Raw genomic sequence first — 23,596 nt, forward strand, 5'->3', positions numbered from 1 at the left:
AGATAAAACGCTGTTTATTTTGACCGCGCCACGCGGAGCCTCCCGCCGGGCGGCGCTGCTTTTGGAGCGTTACTGAACAGCGGCGCGGACCCCCCCCCCCCACGCAGAGACACCGGAAGTCGCGGTAGCTAATGGGAGCGCGGCCTCGTGGGGAGCGGCTCCGATTGGCTGCTCTGCTGCCACAGGCTTCGCTTTCGTCACGGCGCCGTGTTCGTATCGGCCAATTGCGGCAGGGAGCCGCGCGGTATCCAACCAGAATACGGATCTGCTCGGCCAATCGCAGCGCTCGACCCGCCCCCCCGCCGCCACAGCAGCAAATCGGCGCTCAGCAGCTCCGTGTTCGGTCTGGCTCGGAGCAGCGGGTCGGAGCTCCACATTCCTGAACAAAACACCGTAAAACGGACTTTTCTCGGTTCCGCGTCCCGGAGCCGCCGGACAGAGGAGCGGAGTGCCGCCGGACAGAGGAGCGGAGTGCCGCAGGAGAGAGGAGCGGCTTCCCGGTTCGCAGAGTGGTAAAGTGCCGTTGTGCTGGCTCCTTTTACGGCTTGTTTTCTCTCTGTTTGCGCCTTTTGTGGTTCCCATCTTAAAGAACGACCCCCCGAGCAGCGGCCTCTCCTCCCGTTGGAGCCGAGCAGGGTCACCCGGGCCGGGGATCCGGGCTGGCTGACCCTCCGGCTCCAGCGCCGCGTTTCAGCCTCTTTAAAGCGCCACACGGTCCGAAGCAGCCTAGCCTGCTAGCCAGCTAGCTGCTACATCCAGCTAATCCCCCCCCGAACACTCTGCCCCCACTTTGTTCCCGGCGAAGAGCCGTGTCTTTGCGGGGAGCCAGGCACGTCGTGCGGTTCTGCTCGGTGACTGCTAGCTTGTTAGCCTGTTAGCTAGGAGCTAGCCGCTCTGACATGGCGACCTGAAGGAGAGCAGAGCGGGAAGCAGCTGCTGGGTGGGGAGGGGACGAGCTGCCACAGTTAAGACTGGTTAACCATATTGCTTACCAGAGTTCGGACTGGTTAACTAGAATGAGGACTGGTTAATCAGAGTGAAGACTGGTTAACCAGAGTGAGGACTGGTTAACAGCAGGCTGTATTCACACAGGATCCATGTTTACCCCTTTCCGTTTGGTGTGGTCTTAAGTACCTGATTATCTGTATGTCTGACTAACTGACCTCCACCTGGTTGTCTTTCAGCTTCTACCCCTTGGAGCTGGACGCCCTCAACCAGCCTGAAAGATGAAGGTGAGTGAACTGGGGAACCGGTCCAGTCAGCTGCAGTAGAACCACATGAAGCTGAACTAGGCGCCGCCCACAATGTCCAGATGATTCAACCTTATTCCCTAGATTTAGGAGCAAGTGATAATAATAATAGTACAATTTCACACCAAAATTGGTGTGTATATGCAGATTTTTAAACGCGGGAAACCCACTACAATAGGCGTTTGACTCCTTTCCCGCAGTGAACGATCATGCCTTTTCTATTTTATTTTCTGGTGTGTCACGTTCGACGTCAAGGACATGCCGGAAAAGGGGTGTGTCACTTTCCGCCTGTGATTTGGGAGAAAACCAGTACAGATCAGCTTGGGGTTTCCATGCCCATGCTGCCGGGGGTTTGGCCACTGAGCAGGCTCCCCTCCCACACTCCTCTGGTTCGGAGGCCGGTGTGGGACGGTTCTGGGGTGTCTCCGAACCCAGTGGGGAGCATGGGGGTTCTGCCCAGTCCCCACACACAACAACATTTCATGGTCATTCATGCGTGAGAAACAAATCGACAACTGCCGAGTTTTATTTTGGATTCTAAATGCGTTATGAAATGATGGAATGATACACGGATATCCCTGTCTCTTGACACGCCAACAAAATGTGCGCGTCTACCCGGGTGTCATGGTTCCATCACTGGCGATTGGAGTTCAATTCGATATCTGTGATGACTGCAGTCGTTTGTTCTGGGAATCAATGCGGATTGTAACCGTACCCACAATTTATAGATAGATAGATTATGAGAAGTACAGTACATATACTCCAGTGTGATGGTTTTGTGCAGGCTGTGGACGAGCCGGCCTACCTGACTGTGGGGACGGACGTCAGCGCCAAGTACCGAGGAGCATTCTGCGAGGCCAAGATCAAGACGGTGAAACGTCTGGTCAAAGTTAAGGTAAGGTGCTGCCTCAGTGTTTCTACTGAGATGACCTGTGGCACGAGATAACTGGCTGCAGTCCCGTGTTGACCAGCCGGGGACATCATGTGACCCGGAGTGAAATGAACGATTCGATTAAACAGTAGAAACACACGCTGCTCTCCACACGTTGATTTATTTAACGTATTAAAAACTCGTTGGCGATAATCTGATCGTTCAGGAACAAAACCTGGTTACCGTAGCGACGTTCTGTTTGAAGATGGTGCTGAGGCACAGCTCATCATCGCCCTGACCCCGGAGGAGACGTCCATCTGAGCCCAGTCAGTGTTGTTCCATCCCCGTTCTCTTCTCCCGCTCAACGACTGTTCCTGATATACAGAAGCTACATGCTGTTAGCACCGCCATCTCTAGGGCTACGCCTGTCTGTCTGCTCAGTACTGACTCCCAAGGAGCGGTCAGCCGTGCGGGCATGCAGACAGACAGTCCTCCTCCGCCAGTCAGATTTGGATGAGGCTCCTCCCTGGGATGAGGCTCCTCCCTGCGTCCCTGACCATCCAGACCGTTGACCTCCGACCTTCTCCATCAGGAGCCTCAGTTGGATCAGATTCTTACTAGAGCTGCTCCCTGAAAGTGGACGAGTGGAATCATCAGTCGAAACCCGTCAGTCGACGAGTGGAGCAGTGTTTTTGTTTTATTTGTTTTGTTGTCAGTCAGTGTGCATTACAAGAACAGGATAAAACAGATATAAGCTTATAAAATTAACAGAGAAAACATTTCAGTGAGGAATCATAAATATATTTGTGTGTAACTGGAACACTGTGACCCGTTCCTCCAAATAAAACAAGTAAAAACAGTGTTTTACAGTCTACCGGGGTGTCTCTAAAATTGTAATGGTACCTCTGCTGTTACTGGTACTGTTTATCGATCTGGTACTTTAACTGTACTCTTATCAGTTCCCTTTTTTATATATCTTTTTAAGATAAACTAAAACAGATGAAGGGCAGAATGAACATTGCTTTATTTTCTGCGCATTACACATGGAGAGGGGGCGGTGGTGCGTCATTTGCGTTTGCCTTGCCCTTGTCACTCAGAGCCGGGTGGAGGGAGCCGGCCCTGCCCCCCCTCACACGTTTCTCCTTATCCCCATTGATAAAGTGGGAGTGAGGGAGATGTCCTTCTGATAATACCAAAAATGCTTCTTAGATGAACATCTTCATCTTATTGCAAGTTAGAAACTGGTTACATAGTCACAATAAATATAATTTTATTTTTCTTTATTTCTCCATTCCATACCTTGAACAGCACGCCCAACGCCCGTTAAATGCCGGCTCTCGGTACCTAACCCTAGCCCGTTCCACTAAGCACAGTTTGAATTAGGGCGATAAAACAAAAATCACTATATATATATATATATATATATATTTTTTTTTCCCTCTGTCTAAATAAAACGGACCCGATCATTTTGAAAGTAATTCCGCAGGTCTGTTGATCAACAGAAAGCAAATCAGTTTGGATGATCTAAAGCTGACCTTTCACCTCTAACCAATCACAAGTGTTGTCAAATAACTATTATTTAATCAGACCCTCTTTCCACATTTATTTATTTTTTGATTTGATCAAATTTCCACGAACGGAAATTATTTGCTTTCAAGTAGTTATTTTCGTAATTGTATTTATTCTTAAATGGTGTTAACTGACAAGACATGTTTAATTTTGAATATTCATTAAAAAAATATGATAAATCGACATGCCTTCATGAGGTCATTTTTTTAAGGCCTCACACATATATATATATATATATATATATATATATATATATATATATAAAATTGTTTTTGAGCTCAATAAACAGGGGATAATGGAAACTCCGCTGAAGGTTCTGCTTGTGTGTTCAGGTGACGCTGAAGGGAGAGACGACGTCCCAGGTGGTTCAGGATGACCAGGTCAAAGGTCAACTGAGGGTGAGACTGCAGGGTTGCGGGTTCTATTACTTAGAGCAAGGCACAAACACATTGTGTTGGCGGGCTGTATTCCTTAGAGCGAGGCACTAACTTTAGGGTTGGTGGTTCTATTCCCTAGGTGGGCTCAACGGTGGAGGTCCGGACCAATGAGGGTCCATCCGGTGAAGCAGTGATCGGTAAACTGACCGACGCCAGCCTCTACACCGTGGGTGAGTAGCAGCACGGACTGGTGCTGCAGTACTACTGCAGTAGCAGTGCAGTACTAGTGCAGGAGTAGTAGTACTACTCATGGATGAACATGAAGAAAATGAGAGCATTACGCTGGCTGTGATATCCTGTGGATTGATAATGTGACAAAACACTGATTCTAGAAATGGCTTGTGAAAAGAGCGTCGGCTCATTAAGGCATCTGATCTTTAGACAGGGAACAAAAAGATGAAAACCTTGAAAATGTTTTTCATACACGGAGTCAAGCTTAAACAGTTAGGAGAAAAAAACAATTCTGATAGTTCTGAGCGATATTGCATTGTTTTCTCTGTCGTGGTTTTTCAGTGTTTGACGACGGAGACGAGAAGACGCTGCGTCGCACATCCCTGTGTCTGAAGGGTGAGAGACACTTCGCAGAGAGTGAGGTGAGACACTGCACTGTTGCATGCTGGACTACTAGTTAGCAGATTAGCAGATGGCTACGAGATAGATGACTACTAGATAGCAGAAGGCTACTAGTTACCAGAGGGCTTCTACTTAGCACAGGGCTTCTACTTAGCACAGGACTTCTAGTTAGCACATGGCTACTAGTTAAAGGGACACTAGTTAGTGGAGGGCAACTAGTTAAAGGGATACTGGTTAGCAGAGTGCTTGATGATATGCTTATTGATCCTCAGACCCTGGACCAGCTGCCCCTCACCCACCCGGAGCACTTCGGAACTCCGGTGATCGGGAAGAAGTCGAGTCGGGGTCGTCGCTCCTCTCAGGCGCTGTGAGTTTCTATCTGACAACATGCAGGTTACCATGGTAACCATGGAGTAACGCCTACTTTGTTTGCCAGGATCACAACATTTCACAACTCCACTCACTTTTCAGCTCAGACCCGCAGCAACATGTGGCTTGCTCACCACTGCTAATTAGCATAAACCACGCCCATCTCTGGGCATGGGTACGGAGACCCGGTATTAAACGGCCCCCGGGGCAACATTTTTAAAGAGCGTAGTATTTATAGAGATCCACCCCCCTCTCTCCGAGCAGAGAGGGGGGTGGATCTCCGACTCCCTGTGCATGTTTCTGATGGTGGGTGCCAGTTTGCCCCTCTGTCTCCGTCTCCCTCTGCATGTTTCCTTTGGGTTCTCTGTGGGGGCTCGAGCCCCGAAGCACCCATGGGTCCCCACCCACACAGAGTTAGCTACAATTAATGTGTTCATTTTGTGTTGACTCTTAATTCTTATTTTTATTTTTTTATATTAAAAACTGATAAGAGGACGGTGAAAGTACCGGATGGAAGAAGTAGGAGTAGTTGTACTGTTAAAATCTTAGCCAGCCCATCCCAACCCCTTTTCTCCATATAAGGAACTTCCCGGCGAGCCTCAGAGGGAAACAAGGAGGAGCGCACTCTGCTGTGCATGTCTGCTGCAGGAGGTCTGGCTGTAGGGACGGAGCATCGCTGCAATAAAAACAATATTTTTCCAGTTGATTAATTGAACAGAGGCTCTTTGGCGCTTGTAGCCAGGAAGCCCCTGGTGGGCTCCAGGTTATTACATATATAATAATAATAATAACAGATTGACCGAGTCCTTTAAAAGATTAGTTCAGAGATTAGGTCTTGCACCACTACTCCAACCCCAAATGGAAATTATTCTAATCAGGATTAACTTCCTGTCCCTAACTTCCTGTTCCTCTACAGCGCTGACGAGGAGAACAAGTCTTCCTCCAGCGAGGAAGATGAAGACGACCGGAGGAGGATGAAGGACGAGCTGCACGGCAAGATCTGCTGCGTCCAGACGGAGCGCCACCTAGTGCTGGTATACACACACACACACACACACACACACACACAATCAGCAGAGTGTGTCAGCCCTGTCTGTCTCTCTGGTGGTGTCTCTGACCTGTCTGTCTCTCAGTGACCTGTCTGGCTATGCCCTGTCTGTCTCTCAGGTGGTGTCTCCCAGCTGTTCAGATGAGGTGATGGTGAAGAAGGATCAGTGTCTGGTCAGATCTTTCTGGGACGCCAAGTTGTGAGTTAGAGAGTGTGTGTGTGTGTGTGTGTGTGTGTGTGTGTGTGTGTGTGTGTGTGTGTGTGTGTGTGTGTGTGTGTGTGTGTGTGTGTGTGTGTGTGTGTGTGTGTCTTCCACTGAAACACTAGGTGGCAGGGTTGAGTCTTCACGCTGTGTACCAGAGACTTCCACACTGTTATTGTCTAATGAACAAGATGGCAAGAATTTGAGTCAAATCTACCCAACACACAGCATTCAGCTGGATCAGTTTACTAGATTGTAATTTGAGCTGGATGAATAAAATAAAAAAACACATCAGCTCAGACAAAATCAACTGAGCGAGGTGTTCAGATCAGTATGTTCATTAGTCCTTCTCTGAATTTTTATTTTTATTAGTATTATAATTACTATATCATTATTGCTATTTGTTTATTTAGTGCTTTGTTCGTTGAATCGTCTTCCAGTTGTTTGTTCTGGTGCCACTGGAGTCAGTAAATACCACCTGTGTTAAATAAAAGTGTTTTAAAAACTCAATCTGTCTCCCTCCCTCCCTGTCTCGCTCTTGCCCTCCAGCTCAACGGTGCAGAGGAAGGATCTCGTGGTTCTGAACACCGACACCTTCGCCAAGCCGGAGTTCAGCTGCAGGAGAGGTACGCGGTCACATGTCCTGTCACATGTGCTGCAGCATAAACCATCGATGTAGAGAACTCTGTCCTCGATGCTTTGAACCAGACAAAAAACTCACCATAATGATATTCTAATGATATATCCAAAAATATTCCAGTGGTAGTTCTAATGTTCTACAATATTTCTGGTCTATAGCGTTGAATAAGTGAAGCATTTGTCAGTAACTTCCTGTCGCATTGACCTTCAGTTCATGGTGTCGTAATGTTTTCTCTTTTTAGGTAATATTTGGGTTAGATATTAGGGTTAGACTAAACCCATAACATGAAAGTTGGGGTGTGTGTGTCTGAGTGCTCTCTGCACCGCCGCCTTGTTCCTCCAAAATCTGAACCCAACCAAAGAGGGAGAGCCCGTTTCAGAATGAGCTGGAAACAGACTTCATGGTGATTTATTTCTTGTTTTGGTGGATTTCTCCAGACGGGGACAAATGCACCAGGCAAGGTTAAAACGGCGACACTGAATACCAGTTCCTATTCGCGCAAGCTTTGAATTGCACTTTACAGGTCATTTAAATGAGCAAAATAAAAGAATAAAAACGTGACTCAGCCAATCACCGGTTGCGGGTAATATCTTCATCGTCTTCATCTTCTTCTGTGTGCGGTTACATGAGGCTGTAGTAAACCACGCAGCACTTCTTATTAAAAGTGTACAAAAAGTCATTACATTTAAATATATTCCAAAGCAATGTATTTGAGGGAGTCGCGCGGAGATGGGGCGGTTGCCACACATTTTGCCCACCTGTCTCCCTCTCCGGCGGCACAGGGGATGGGCACGCAAGCGAAGTGCGAGCCCACGACCAGCACCAGGAGGGTGTGTTTTTATTTTATGATGTAGGTTATTTTATTTAACGTCTCCTTAAAGAACCAAACAAGTGAGTTGACTGTATGGAAGGAAACCGTGCGTAACAGGGACACTTTCTCCGTGACTCTCTCCCCGATCACCCCTCTCCATGCGTTATGCACAGAAAATAATCTTGGGTGGAGTCTGTGTGTGGTGCCCTGCCCCCCACACTGTTTTAACTTGTTTTATTTGGAGGAACGGGGCACGGAGAGCTGTGTTCCATTTGTGTTTATTGCTTTCTTTTTTCCTCCAGGGTTCGAGACGGCGCTGGCGTTCCTCAGGAGTCGTCACGTCCCAGAGCTGTGGAAGATGGACATGAGCCAGATCCTGGACTCCTCCTCCAGTGGAGAGGAGGAGGAGCAGGAGGAGGAGGAGGGCGAGGAGGAGGAGGAGGAGGAAGAGGAGGAGGAGGAGGAGAAGACCAAGCGAAGGAGCATCAAGGATGAAGTAAGCTAGTAATGCTGCTTCCCGTTTGGAACTGGTGCTGCTTCCTGCGTGGGAGAGATGCTGCTTCCTGTGGGAGAAGTGCCGCTTCCCGTGGGGGAGAGGTGCTTAGGAGCGTCTGTAGAAGGCAGCGCTGTGAGCTTAATGTGTCTGTCTCTCAGGTGGAGGAGGAGGCGGACCCAGAAGAACGAGATCACTTTCTGCAGCAGCTCTATAAGTTCATGGAGGACCGAGGTGAGTAGATCATACTGGAGAGGTGCATGCTGGGAGAGCCAAGTCCCAAACCGGGAAGCAGAGGCACTGATGCGTCAGTCTGCTATTAAAATATTTAAAAGCTCCTGGTGAAACTTTATAAGTTATTCCTACTCCCATACAGTGATGAAACCCTGACATTAAAAGAAAAAATATTTTTGAACCGGCAACAGATCGTTCCCTCATAGGATTCGAAACCTGCTTGTGTTTTTGATAATCATCATATTATTTTCAAGGGCTTTAATGCATGATCAGAATTACAGATGAATAGATTGGGGGCTTTTCTTTTATTCTTTATATATAAAAAAAAAACCTTTTAGACTTTTTTTGGCGTTTTTTATGAACTAAACCCATTTTTCCTTGATTATTTTTCGTATACTTTTTCACATGTTAACAAATACCTGACATTTTGTATGGACCGGACGTTATTGATAGTGGAAACTTTTACGACCCGCTTCTTTTATCGGATTGGCAAAGTGACCATAACGTGATGTTGACAAGTGCATCTGCTGATTGGCTTGAGTCGCACGGGAGAGGAAAGCCTCATACAAAGGATTTCAAACGCCGTGCTCAAACCATAATGTTAAGTGAAGACACGTTTGGTTTCGGAGCACCGGAGGGTGGATAAGTCAGTCGACATCTCTGGCATGGCACCAAAATCTGTGTTTTGATACCATCTGGTAGATACCGACCGTCTAGGAACTGGTTCCATAGTGGTACTGGGTTTGGGTACCCAACCCAACGCGATGTTTGGTATGTCAACAGGTATGTCACGCTTGATCACCCAGTGAGAGAGCAGCTCCACACCGGACTGGAGGGAGGGAGAGAGAGACTCCTGGTTCCTTATTTTTAAGATAAGAGGGGCAATCAATGCGCTGCGCACGGCTCTACCGTCAAATAAGATTTTACCCATTTTAAAAAGTGCAAAAAAATAGAAAATCAACATGTGGTGCTCAATGGTGATATTGCAGTGTGCTGCCACAAATAGACGAATGTATGGGAAACACTGGAATAGAACATAGTGAAGTCACACTGGTTCATATATCTGACAGGAACTCCCATCAACAAGCCTCCAGTCCTGGGCTACAAAGATCTCAACCTCTTCAAGCTGTTCAGGCTGGTCTACCAGCTGGGCGGCTGCGACAAGGTGAGTACACCTGTCTGTCTGGGGGGAAATAATTGATACAGCATAGTATCGCAATATTTTCCTCACCATATTATAACAATACTCTGATGCCAAGAATTTCTTCTTTTTAATTCACATTTAGTGCTGTGAGATATAGGCCAATGTCCACGCTACTGTGGACACATTTAAAAACCATTTTCATGTAAAACCTCTATGAAAACAAACTTTTAGTTTTAATACGCAAGAAACAGGTTTAGTTTGTTTACAAGAAGCGGTGTTATCGTCATGAAGTCTCACATCCGAAGGAATTTAAGACTCAACACGAACAAATCAGCAGGCGGCTGAATTCAGCCGTCGCAGTCAGCGATGGCGATATTCGTACACAGGTTCCTAAAGCTGGTCTGCACCTTTCTGTCTCTGCAGATTGACAGTGGTACCGTCTGGAAGCAGGTCTACATGGATCTGGGAATCCCCATCCTGAACTCTGCTGCGTCCTACAACGTCAAGACAGCCTACAAGAAGTAAGTGGAACACAGAGTAGAACCCATCAACAGAAGCACGTAGAGCCCTGTCGACAGCGCCACGTAGAGCCCTGTCGACAGAATGATACTGTGGATGCATAAAGATGCCAGTGTGGATATTAAACATGACTGTGTGTCAGGTACCTGTATGGCTTTGAGGAGTACTGCCGCTCGGCCTCCATAACCTTCAGAACCATCCACCACAACAACCCTCGCCCACCGCTCCCGCCCGCCAAACAGAGGGATGTGGGGGAGGAGCCTCAGGACTGCGCTCAAATCAAGGCGGAGCCTGCTGTGGAGGTGGAGTCAGAGAACGAGAGGGAAGTGAAGAGCCACTCCTCCCCCAGGGTGAGTCAGACACCCCCCCCCCCCCCCCCCCCCCAAACCTGTCCCGGGTCAGAATGTTAATGCTTGGGTCTCTCTCTCGCTCCCTCTCTCTCGCTCTCTCTCTCTCTTTCCCCCAGCAGGGGAGGAGGCGTGGGGGGGGGCTGCAGGCCAGACCAGACGTGAGGGAGAGCTTCTCCTGCAGGATGGAGAGACAGAAGTTGGGCAGAGGAGGAGAGGAGACGAGCGAGGAGGAGCAGAAGAGGAGGAGTCTGCTGCGCCTGGAGGACTCTGAAGAGGAGGAGGAAGAGGAGGAGGAGGAGGAAGAAGAAGAAGAAGAAGAGGAGGAGGAGGGGGGGGATGGAGAGAGGAGAGAGAGGTTAGGATACAAGTACGTTTAATAATTACATTTAAGTTAGTTTTGGACTGACATCAAGAATATTCTCTTCTCCAGAGATATGAATGATCTAGATATGACGGCACGTGGACACCAAACAAACCTGAACATTACCGTAAATGTCATTGCTTGACGTTTTTTTGTTTTTTTTTACATAATCATAATTACTTGGGGATTTTCATCAAATCTCTCTCTCTCAGAGGGGAGGAGGAGGATGAGGAGGGAGACTCCCTGATGGGGACCAAGGTCCGGGTCAAGTACGGACGAGGGAAGAGCCAGAAGATCTACGAAGCCAGCATCAAGAAGACGGAGACAGACGACGGGGTGCTGCTCTACCTGGTGCACTACTACGGCTGGAACGTCAGGTCAGGAGCAGGGCCAGTACTGCCGGGGGCCGGGGGCCTTACTGGGTTTTGATCTTTTAAAAAAAAAATATATATATTTATTTTTTATTTTTTTTGTCGCGGACGACGATGACGACTAGATTGCGCGTAGCACATTGAACAACATTTAAAGATTTTTAAGGCTCCTCCGCGCACAAACCTAATGACTGAGAACAGACAGACGTGTTTTGGCGAGGTAGAGGCAAAATACTTTGACGCCAAAACAAACATGGCTGCCTTACAACTCGCTGCTGTTGTTGTTTGTGCAGCAAGCCTGCAGGGCTGACTTTCTACACTAATCAGACTCGTGAGCCACTCCTCCGTTTCAGAAGTCCACGCCCGCCCCCTTCCTGCTTTCTTTGGCTCGCCATCATACAGATGCACAATCTCGTTGGCCGTTTAAAGTTCCCGTTGCGATGTGAAGCTTGGACATCCGAAGGATTTTGGAAAGACTCGCCCGATTAAAATCAAACGTGTTTGATTGAATTGTATTCGTAACCTGGAAGATTGGGATCGCACGGAGACAGATTTGAGTCTTTCTCTCACACACGCGCATATCAATGACCGCTACGGTTTACAGCGCAGCTACCCTGTAAGCACCCTGTACCACCCTGTACTACCTTGAATCACCCTGTACTACCCCGGACTAATACGACTTTGCCTGATCTCAAATTGTTGTCAAATCGGCTTTGAAATTCACGTAATGGTGCCCTAGCTTTAGTTTGGAGAGTGAGGATCATAGTTCGAGATATTCCCAAAGCAGTTCAGAATGTGGTTATAGGATTTAAATTTAGAGTTTTGACAATTTTAAGGGCTTTATATACTCTTTTTAACAATGCATACGTGTATACAAGCGCGTATGCATTGTGGCATTGTCCACATACTTGCCTGCGTACTTTGCATGTACCTGGAGGATTAAAAAGTATATCCACTAGAATGCAGGTCAGGGCTGAATCATCCCTGGCAGAGCCCAGAAGATAATCCTTAAGAACTTCTATATTGACACAAAATGAATAAACATGGCGATGCTGGAGGAGGTTATTTTAAGGGACATTCCTAACGACTCATTTCCCTGAGGGTTAAGCTGAAGTATAAATGTAGACCAGTCGATTAGTTGTAAAGGCAGGGAAAAAAAAATGTATTATAAAAAATACTGCGTATATTATAAGAGCCTTTGGGAACCGTTAATCACATTCTTCAATAACCAAATCGTATTTCGAGGAAGGTGCAGCTAGTAACAGTCTGCGGCCCCTGGAAGCGGGGTGGTCGGGCGGAGGGGCGCTGTAAAGCCGGTGGCCGTCCAGGGATCCCGGCTGGGAAAGGCGCAGCGAGTAAGCCAACCCACGGCCCCTTGGAATGCGCCCGACGAGGGGATGCAGACACTTGGGAAAAGGATGAGGACACAAAGAGTTTAAACCATTTTTCAACTGGGTTTCTTTAGTTTCAATTAGTTTTTATATAGTTCCATTAATTTTAGTTAAATATAAAGTTTAAGCTCTTTATCTTTCCTTCTTTCTGTTTAGGTTGCTGTGGCATATTTCTTTTTTTCTTTTGTTGCATAGGTTTTCTCTATCACTGCCATTTTCTCCAGTCATTAGTCCAACATGTCAATACAACAAACACACAGTTAATTCCTCTTCAAGACAACCCACGACTTAATGAATCTCAGTGTGACCCGTAGGTTGGTGACGAACAGCCAGATTGAAATTTAGACGGGCACACACAGTTCCACTCTGCAGCTGAGTGTGGAATGACAGTGTTGTCTTCAAGTGGCAATGGTTACCATGGTGATAAGTGGTTGTTTCCGTGCAGGTATGATGAATGGGTGAAAGCGGATCGCATCATCTGGCCCGTCGATAAAGGAGGAACCAAGAAACGCCCCCGGAAGAAAGTCAAGGTGAGGGATGTACAGTCAGAATGAGATGGTGTGACCTGTAGAGGTACAGCAGACCTGCCTACCTTGCACACATTTTGTGACCAACCACGCAATTGTTGGTCAAAATTCACAGGTACCAGGTGAGACTATGCCAAGAAATATATATTATTGAAATTTAATTACGGAAAACAATCAATGCAAAACAATGAACGTAACCGGCCTATCAGTGTCAGTTATATCTGATTCGGTGTCTGTCAAATGTACACGCCCCATCCTGTGCTCATTTACTGTACTGGTAAAATGCTCTGATGCTCAAACCCGATACCTACGTAATATAACGTAGTTGCGTAGTTGACGCACAAAAAAGAGCGGAACAAGGAAATGTTGCTGTTTGGAGGTACTTCAATGGTACTTCAACTTGCAATGAAATGACAAGCACCATGTAAATATAATAGAAAGCTATATTTGCAGTTAATAGTGAAAGAGACTTTCATTTGAAGTTTGAACTGGACATTTCCATGTTAGTTATATGTTGTGTCCAGTTCCAGGTTGCATTATACTCAAACTCTGTGACCGTTCCATGTTGTATTTTATTGGAACTCAGTGACAGTTTCATGTTCTATTATTGTTCCATAGTGAATAATGAACAATCATAAACACTGTCAAAGTCAGCAAACTCACTATTGTGACTGAAAATTGCAGCAGTATTCTGTAGTTGCAGCTGTCCTATCACGTGAGCGTCATCAGATCACGTGATGTACAGCAGATAAACTCAATGAGACCAAATGATAAGAACATTTGATTTCTCAGATCAGATATAAACTCAAAATGATCAGACCACAATGTAAAAGTTATTTAATAGTCATGGTTTTATTATGAACACACAACTGAATAAAAATCGAAATCGGCCGAAAACCGGAAAATGGGAATCAGCAGGTCAGACTTAAAAAAAAAAAAAAAAAAATCAGGAATCTGAATCTGCCAAGAGAATTTCAATCCGTGCATCTCTAGTTGGTTACTGTAACTTTGCTAGATGATGTATTTCAAGGGATATATCCGGATGACATGAATGTGTATACTGTATATAGTTAGCTGTCGTAGCTCGCATACGATGGGATGAGCCTCGTAACGAAATGGCTACGCTGTGAATAACTGATGGAGTCACTTAGCTGCTCCAACTCAAACACCACAGAGACTTCCTTTTACACTGTTGTGGTACTCACAATATTTTCCTGGGAACCTGAGCTGGTTGGCAGGTCTGGATAGAGGCAGAATCAGATGTTATGATCTGTAGAGATGCGTCAGATTTGGGTTGAGGAGATGGAAAGACATTTGGAAGCTCCAGTGTTTGTGGCGTGGAGGAGGAGTGGCGAAGCAGGACAGAGATCCTGTGATGCCACACAACTGTGTCACAACTCTCTTGGTTTGTCTGACCCCAAGTCCTGGTCTCGCTGGAGCTCATGTACATTTATTTCGCTGGTTTCTACCATCTAACTAGCTGGTTGGTGACCTTCACTGTAGACTCACTTAGTGACATGTGTCTATTTTACCATACACAGCTAATGTTTGGAGTATGATCTCCAGATGATGGTTGGTGACCTTGTTTTCTCTCTCCTTGTTCCAGAACAAAGAGAATGATGGAGGAGAGGGGGATAAGGAGGAGGAGAAGTCTGCAGGGAAGCAGGGATCAGGGAGGCGAGGTCGTCCTCAGCTTCGAACGCCTCCAACCAGCACGGCCAGTCGCAGTGTCTCCAAAACTCCCAGTAACGAAAGCTACTCGGGCAGCAAGAGTGCTCGGACAGAAACGTCCCCAACAGTCGCCAATGGAGAGAGTAAGACTTTGAGATTATCAGCTGTAAAAACATCCTCGCTGCAGGTTCCCGGCCTGAGAAATGAAGTCAAACGAAACGCCATAGAAAATCCAAGTGAACCATCCAAGGAACCGTTAATGCCTGCTTGGTCCATCCAGACCTCTGGAGTGGCCATCCATCCCACATTACCACCACCAGTACCCTACAGACCTCCCAGTGACTACCACCACCAGTACCCTAAAGGCCTCCCAGTGACTACCACCACCAGTACCCTACAGGCCTCCCAGTGACTAACTACCACCACCAGTACAGTACAGTACAGACCTCCCAGTGACTAACTACCACAACCAGTAACTACCACAACCAGTACAGTCCAGGCCTCCCAGTGACTAACTACTACCAGCAGTACAGTACAGGCCTCCCAGTGAATGCGTTAATGCTCAGCGTTGATGCCTCCTACTGGTCTAATGTTCCTTTCTTCAGCTGCTAAATGTGTTACTTGAACCTCTTCCTCCATTCCAGCCTCACACTCAACTGTTCTGTTCTCAACTCAGCGTGTTCTCTCTGCTCCATATGTGCTTTGATATATTTACTTTTAATATTTTGGTGTCGACATGATTGACGTAACAGCTGGTACCCCCTTCCCCTCAGACACTCCCAGGTGCCGCACCAGGAGGACGTCGGGCATGTACGACTCGGACCGTCCATCCAACGGTGAGAACACAGCAGAACGTCCAGCGTCAACAGGAAGTCAGGGTCACCTCCTGTTCCCTGCTGTTTGACATAAATGTATCTGCTTTGTGCCAATCATTATCTTCTAATGAGCAAAAATAACAGTCTGTTTGGTAACACTACTCAGAAGATACTTTACGCTGAAGACCAACTCTTTTCTCTCTCTCCCAGAGGATTCTGGGAACTCGTCGGATGAAAGTGAATCAGAGGACGCTGCCCCCCACGAGGAGGAGGAGCAGCAGCAGCAGCAGCAGCAGGAGGAGGACATAAAGAGTCCTGACATCCTTGCCTCCAACTTGTCCGTCACTATGGCAACAGCTCATTATCCCGCCACAGCTCCGTGTCCCAGTGTGTCTCAGGAGCAGGCGAACACACTCCTCCAATCAGAGAAGAGAGACCCAGAGAAGGGGGAGGAGCCAGGAATCGCCACATCTCCCCATCGCAACAAGATGGCTGCCGTCTCTGAGTCCTCTGCCCTGTCGCCCCCCAGGCCAAAAGGTCGGAGGTCACACCTGAAGGAGCCCGGTGATGAGCCCAGATTCTCACCCTCCCCCCCTCGCAGTGTTCGGAAGCGGCAGGAGGAGCCCATGGTTGTCCTGCACTGCCTGCCTGCCCAGCGCTGCCCTCCAGAACCTTCCGCCACAGACTCAGACACAGACTCTGCTCCAGAGGAGGGGGGCTGCGTGGCCAAACGGAAGTCTGCCCAGCAACCTGGCGCTGATAAGAAGAGGTTAACTGTGAGCCCCCCCAAAGCTGCCTCCCCCCTGGGAAGAAGAGGGGGTGACTGGCTGATCCAATCACACAAGACAAAGGCTCTGGGGGACACTGTCGAGGGGGCAGCTGGAGAGCAGGAGGCTCCACCTGCGGTGCAGCCCCCCCCTCTAGAAGCACAGAGCTGCATGGAGGCAGAAAATATGCCCACCACAGAGAGAGCGATCCCTGCGGCACAGCTGCATCAGCAGGCCCAGGACGAGGTCCCCATGAGACGGTTATATGAGCAGGGCCACACGGCACAGCTGCATCAACAGGCCCCTGAATTTCAGGGCCAGCAGCAGGTCCCTGTGGCGCAGCTGCATCAGCAGGCCCCTGCATTGCAGGGCCAGCAGCAGGCCCCTGTGTTGCAGGGCCAGCAGCAGGCCCCTGTGGCAGGGCTGAATCAGCAGGCCCCTGCGTTGCAGCCGCATCAGCAGGCCCCTGCGCTGCAGCCGCATCAGCAGGCCCCTGCGCTGCAGCCGCATCAGCAGGCCCCTGCGCTGCAGCCGCATCAGCAGGCCCCTGCGTTGCAGCCGCATCAGCAGGCCCCTGCGTTGCAGCCGCATCAGCAGGCCCCTGCGCTGCAGCCGCATCAGCAGGCCCCTGCGTTGCAGCCGCATCAGCAGGCCCCTGCGTTGCAGCCGCATCAGCAGGCCCCTGCGTTGCAGCCGCATCAGCAGGCCCCTGCGTTGCACGCCCAGCAGCAGGCCCCTGCGTTGCACGCCCAGCAGCAGGCCCCTGCGTTGCACGCCCAGCAGCAGGCCCCTGCGTTGCACGCCCAGCAGCAGGCCCCTGCGTTGCACGCCCAGCAGCAGGCCCCTGCGTTGCAGGCCCAGCAGCAACAGCGGGTCCCCACAGCGCAGCTGAATCAGCAGGTCCCCGCGGCGCAACTGCATCAGCCGGCCCAGCAGCAGGTCCCGACGGCGCACCAGCCGGCCCAGCAGCAGGGTCCCACGCCGCAGCAGCAGGGTCCCACGCCGCAGCAGCAGGGTCCCACGCCGCAGCCGCAGCAGCAGGGTCCCACGCCACAGCCGCAGCAGCAGGGTCCCACGCCGCAGCAGCAGGTCCCCACGGCGCAGCAGCAGGCCCCTATAGCACAGCTTCAACAGGAGGTCCCCACGGCGCAGCAGCAGGTCCCTACAGCACAGCTTCAACAGGAGGTCCCCACGGCGCAGCCGCAGCAGCAGGTCTCCATGGTGCAGCTGCAGCAGCAGGCGCAACAGCAGGCCCCCAACGTGGAGGAGCTGATGCCTCAGATGGGCCCTGAGGCGCTGGTGTGCCATGAGGTTGACCTGGATGAGCCAGATGAGAAGGAGAAGTCCCCCCCTAAAGGAGAGCAAACCCCTCAGCACCCCCCCACCTCCTCCTCCCTCATCCCCCCACAGCCACATCCCCCAACCCCACCCCCCCTCACCACCCCTCAGGAGGAGAAGAGTCCCACGGCAGACGGAGAGCTGGAGTCTGAGGGGCACCAAACGAGTCAGGGGTCGCACTCCAGCACTGCTGCACAGGACAGAGGTACACACACACACACCAAGGATTTTCTGCTTCTAGATTCTAAACCTTGTGTTCAAGAACCCCAGTGAACTATCAGGTGTAAAGTATAACATCATATCTAGACTACTTTTATAACAACTACCTATAATAAGTACTATATAACATAATAAGGATAACCAGGTCAGAGGGGTTAACTAGCTGGTTTTGAACACCGTGTGGGCACTGACTGACCTTTGACCCCTCAGGTCAGAAGCGCTTGATGGAAGGGAATGTGAGTCCATCTGCCAAGCGGCAGAAACGCAGCCAGAAACGACCCAGCGCGGCCGGACAGACGGACCGCAATGGCACAGGTACACCCTGCATACTCTGTGTACTTTGATCTATATACTGTATACTTTGTTATGCTACTGTGTACTTTATGGACCTCACTTCTTATCTGCATATGCAATGAAAACAACCTCCACATCTTCTGCTTCGGAATCCAACCGTGGTTAACCATGGTTTGATATCAAACCACAACGACCGTTTTGGAATAATAATTAATTAATATTTCAGTGCGCATTGTGTAGAATTGTACAGCTCCAGTCTGATTCTTTATCTGAAGATACGAGGCCCAAACAGGATGAAGCATCTCAGCAGAGCAGCCAGCAGCCTCTTTTCATGGGGCAATCCCAGACGTTCCCATAGAAACGGAGGTAGAATCCGTCCGGAGGCTTCTCCCAGTCAGTGCACCTCAGGTGCGGGGGTCCTGATCAGATGGACCACCTCAACCGGCTCCTCCTCTCGAAGGAGGAGCAGTGGTTGACGTGGGCGCTGTCTGTCTGTCCATCCCTCGCTCCCTCTGACCCTCACTGTGAGTACGACCCTGAGCTTGCTAAACTGCTCCACTAGGGGCAGCAGAGGGGACAAGCTGAGAGCCGTGGCCTCTGATCGCACTCAGGCAGTGGCTGGCCGCACCTCGAGCAGCTGCTTTGAACCGACCCACGTCTTCGGCGTCCTTCAGGATGTGGCAGCAGCGCCCCCCAGAGGTAGCAGTTGGAGTCACTCCGGATCGGGTCCTCCACCAGTCCCGCCCCCCCAACCCCATCCGACCCAGCTCACCACCGGTTGGCGCTAGACAGCTCCGCTCCTCTCTTCTTCAGATCAGATTCTGTCCACAACATATGGCCTCAGGTTCAATGGATCCCGGACCTTCGGTCCCGGGTACACTGCCCCCTGGTGGTGGAACACGGTACCCTGGCAGTCAAAGAGTTTTCTGATCTGATGCACAGTGTAACACAGGGTCATTATGAACGGAGAAATTCTTGTGACCGGGCAAGGGATCACAATGTAGGAGGCATTGAATGTTACAAAGAATTAGAAAATGGCAGCAAAACTAGCGAAAATATGGCAAGAATAGCAAACAATATACATAATTTTAAAAAAATATATACACTTAATAATATGTATTCTGATGGTTGTAGCGGGAGAGTGACTGGACAATAAGTATATAAATATTATAATATAAAGTGGAATACGTACAGTAGACTGGGTGATTTACAATAAATGTAAGTGATCAAAGCAGATGTAGAATTGTTCGTGTGTCATCCATACCATCAGTGGCTTAGTGTTGCTGGCTCAGCAGCCTGACGACCTGGGGGTAAAAACTGTTTGAGTCTGGTCTTCTGTGTCCGAATGCTCCGGTGGCGTCCACCAGACGGCCGTAGCGTGGACACTCCATGTCCTGGGTGGCCGCGGTCCTTTATGATTTTACAGCGCTTTCCTCAGGCACGTTGCGTGGTACATGCCTTGCGCAGAGGGAGCTGGCGGGCTTGCTGTCAGCGGCAGCGCAGCCAGGGAGGATGTTCTCAATGCTGCACCTGTGGAGGTCGGCGCAGCCGGTAGACAACGGGTATTGATTGATCTCTGACTGTGTGGTTGCAGGCCACAGCAGCGACAGCGAGGACCTCCCGGTTCCTCCTCCTGCTCCGTCCAGCCTCTCCACCCCGGTCAAAGCCGCTCTGTCCAGAGGAGCCAAAGCGGGACGCTCGCCCGGTCTGTCGTCCCCCCCCACGCAGGGCAGGGAGCCCTTTGGCTCCCAGAGGAGCTACACCTGGAGCGTCCAGCTCAGTACGTACACACACACACACACACCCCCACACACACTGTTACTGACATGCCCACAAAGCCCCCGCCGGCACATTGGATAAAACCAGCGTGTTCCTCCTGATCCCTGATTGGTCGTCTGACATAATTACAAGTTTCAAGCAGAGACTGAAACCTACGGAAGTTTTTTCCGTTCGTTTTTCGTGTTGTCACGGCCAGATGAACGTCTGGTTTTAACAGACGTTGGTCGGGGAGTCGCAGGCGAGAGCGGCCGACGGCTTCGCCACAACGCACCGCTTCACGGAGCTTCCCCCAAGAACGTGACTCAGACACTTTCAAAGTTCAGTAGCTTTTGTTGTTGGTTTATTTTGGTCGTATGAATGAGAACACTCAAACTAAGTCTGGAACTAGTTTGTATGAATAAATCCTAGAGTGTAAACGATCTTAATAGTCAATAAAATTAAATATTTGTACCTTTAGCCTGTGATTTGTCTCAGAGGAATCGCCCATCTGCAAAGCTCTATGTTCTCCAGCTCATTTTCCTTCTTTCTAATCTGGTTTAGTGTTATGAAAATAACTAGATGTCGGCAATAAAAGGCTTAGATTTAAAGTTGCCTGGCTCCCCCTGCTCACACATTGCTCTCACCTTTTTTCACCATCCCTCCCAATAGATTTAGAAATCTCATCAGTAGATAAAGGGAGGAGACATTGTTTAATCCCCCCCCCCCCTCCTCCCCCAGGTGAGCTGGACAGGATGTCCAGCAGCGAGCGCGTCTCCTTCCTGCAGGAGAAGCTGCAGGAGATCAGGAAGTACTACCTGAGCCTCAAGTCGGAGGTGGCGTCGATCGACCGCCGCAGGAAGAGGCTCAAGAAGAAGGAGAGGGAAGGTACGCAGCAGAGAATCAGGGCAGAAGCTGTCGCACTGTCTGGTGCTTTGGATCAACACCCTGTCTCCCCCCCCCCAGTGTCCCACACCACAGCTTCCAGTTCCTCCGCCTCCTCCGACACCGGAATGAGTCCCACTCAGAGCACCGTGGCGGTGGAGTGCAGGTGATGCTACGCCCACGATGCTCAAGGCCCCGCCCACTCGTCTCCTCGGCGACAGCTGATTGGATGAAGAGGAAGGTGTTTTTTTTGGTGTTGAATCTATTTATTCGTCTCCTTCCTCTCAGACTTGTTTTGTACAGAGAATCTCATGTATTTTACACACTGTAAAGAATGATTTCTATAATTTTTTAACAACCACTTTGTATTGTGGACTTTTCTGTTTTTCTATGTTTTGGTAGCGAACTGGAGAGAGACGTGTAAATAGAAGAAAGGTTATGAACGATTAACTGTCACTAAAGCGTATCTATGTAAAATAAGAAGAGCTCTCTTGGTTTCTAATAAAGTTTTTAAATATGGATGCGTTGGCAACTCAAACTCCTTCCGCTACATACTTGATAGGTACTGCAGACTGACAAGAGGAGAACCTAAGAGGTTTGAGACTTTTTATTTAACAAAACATCACAAATAAGCTTCAAGACATCTCAATGGAACTATATTGACAACCGGAATAATCTGATCTGTGTGTGGGCATGCGCACACGGGAAGGAGGGATCTGGATCGACCAATAGGAAGCTCTTGTTTCCCAGGGCAGCAGTTTGTGGCCCATCAGAGTGAGTTTTAGCCCAGGTGTCTCTGGGTTGAGTTGACGTCTGGAGGAGCAGCACGGTCCCTCGGGTCAGCGCAAGATCCAGACTCCGGGACCGGTCAGACCCAGAGGTCAGGGTGCTGGTTCTAGCGGGGCTGGACCAGTAGACCGGCCTTGGCCGCCAGGGCCTCGTTCTGCTGGATGTGATACTCCTGGAAGCGCATGGAGATCCTCTGGGTCATCTTCAGATACTTCTGGAGGCAGTTCTCTGAGCAGCTGGTCTGCAGGAGGAGGGGACAGGCGTTAAGGAGGAATTCACCCGAAAACGGCAGATCTAAAAGCAGCAGCTCCGTACCTCCTCGGGCTTCACCTCCCGGCTGGTGAAGTCCTTCACACAGTCCATGAAGCAGTTCTCAGTCAGCTTGTTGTACGTGCCCAGGAACTCCTTGAACTGGAGGGAAGAGCAGAAGGGGAGAACGGTGAGAAGCTGCAGAGCATCATGTTGACACGGAGCGACGTCAGAGGTACCTGCTTGATCTGGTCTGTCTCGGCCATCTGGGCTGCCATGCTCCACAGGAGGTTTCTGGAGAAAGGTTTGAGTCAAGTTAAAGCGCTACAGCCTCCGTTCATTGTACTGTCAAACTACATCTGTTTGACCAAAGGAAAATAAATCCATCATTTAAGCTGCAAGCAGCGGTGACCAGGTCGTCCACGTGCAAGTGTTGGTGGGACCCAAATAATTGCCCAGGAGTTCCCAAAAGTACGAAGCATTAAAAGTCACGAAAATGGCACCTTTAATCAAATAAGGCTGACCTCCTGTTGGGTTTCGGTCACGGCGGCAATATATATTTAAGTCTAGTGATGTTACTTATGTACGGAGTTGAATGAGTTTTTGTGGAAAAATGTGAATAGGTTGGATTTTTAGACATTTTCTAGAGGGGCATTTTGCCACGCACATGCACGTGACCCATAGAATATCATGCCACGCCGAGAGTGACGAGTGTTTTCGACTTTGGAGTATCTTAAGGCCTAAAAGGTGAAAGGGGCAGAAGAAGAATCGGAGCAGTAACAATAGAGACATTTTGCAAACCTGTTCCAGGCAGATTGGATGGAAGCAGCGGGGTCTCCGAAGGACACGAGCGCAGATGCCGCAAATAATGGAGGAATTTAAGCTTCGACAGAATCTGGAACGAATAAATGAGTGTTAGAAAAATAAAGAATAACGTGCATTAAAAAGGCACGCGCAACGTCTCGGAAATAGATTCTGCTTTTAATCCATTTGGTGGATTTGTAAACACACGAAGGTTGCGACATAAAACAGGAAACGCACCGTGTGCAGCTGCGTAGCTTTTCCGGTGGACCGAAGCACTGAACATTGGTTCCACTTCGTTTATTGTCAACTGATCGGAAATGATGACCGATTTTTATATAAAATAACAATAATAATATATATATTATGAATAATAATGTATGTTATGTTAATTATAACTATTATTAGTATTATATATTTGTCATTCCGCGGTGTCACTTTCCGTTTAACTCACCACAGTTTAATTAAAGGTTTATCGCGATAGATACTTTTCTTCAAAATGACATTCACAGAAAGCTGTAGAGACACAAGAGAGAAACTCCGAAAACAAAAAGTAAACTAAAGAAACTTAAACTAGTAAAACAAAAACATGTTTTTTATATATTTTATGTTAAGCCTGCAGCAGAAAAGCTGTAAAAAACACCTGCACCGTTAGAAAAAGTAGAGAGGGGTATCGTTTTGGCCTTTTACGTATTCTTTTAGTTTTTATTTTATTCATTTATTTCATCCATGTTGTTTATGGTTTTAAAAGTGTGAGATAAAAAAGTGAATATAATTTAAGATCATTTAAAATAATAACGAACGCTCGATGACGTTACAACCGGAAGTATTAAACCGGAAGCTAAGTGGTTTG

General features: G+C 48.8%; 2 protein-coding genes across 2 annotated transcripts; one reads left to right on the forward strand and one right to left on the reverse strand.

Annotated features, from left to right (window-relative positions):
* The first annotated feature begins 355 nt into the window (after positions 1–355).
* On the forward strand, positions 356–21,365 carry arid4a (AT-rich interactive domain 4A). The gene is made up of 26 exons (XM_080012699.1): positions 356–512; positions 1,185–1,232; positions 2,035–2,145; positions 4,023–4,088; positions 4,207–4,297; positions 4,641–4,720; positions 4,973–5,067; positions 5,986–6,103; positions 6,237–6,316; positions 6,869–6,945; positions 8,073–8,266; positions 8,425–8,497; positions 9,568–9,662; positions 10,065–10,162; positions 10,303–10,510; positions 10,627–10,794; positions 10,837–10,865; positions 11,084–11,248; positions 13,079–13,163; positions 14,767–14,974; positions 15,605–15,667; positions 15,857–17,956; positions 18,181–18,285; positions 19,859–20,044; positions 20,761–20,907; positions 20,986–21,365. Exons 2-26 carry the CDS (start codon positions 1,227–1,229, stop codon positions 21,072–21,074), a joined length of 4,737 nt encoding a protein of 1,578 aa, XP_079868825.1. The 5' UTR covers positions 356–512; positions 1,185–1,226; the 3' UTR covers positions 21,075–21,365.
* Positions 21,366–21,496: 131 nt separating this feature from the next.
* Positions 21,497–23,009, reverse strand: timm9 (translocase of inner mitochondrial membrane 9 homolog). The gene is made up of 5 exons (XM_080012222.1): positions 22,984–23,009; positions 22,744–22,837; positions 22,182–22,236; positions 22,009–22,104; positions 21,497–21,934 (listed from the first exon to the last, which is right to left on the reverse strand). The coding sequence occupies exons 3-5, from the start codon at positions 22,218–22,220 to the stop codon at positions 21,800–21,802; spliced, it is 270 nt and encodes an 89-aa protein (XP_079868348.1). The 5' UTR covers positions 22,221–22,236; positions 22,744–22,837; positions 22,984–23,009; the 3' UTR covers positions 21,497–21,799.
* Positions 23,010–23,596: the final 587 nt, after the last annotated feature.

Source organism: Zeus faber (genome assembly GCF_960531495.2).
Source record: "Zeus faber genome assembly, chromosome: 13".
NCBI classification, from domain to species: domain Eukaryota; kingdom Metazoa; phylum Chordata; class Actinopteri; order Zeiformes; family Zeidae; genus Zeus; species Zeus faber.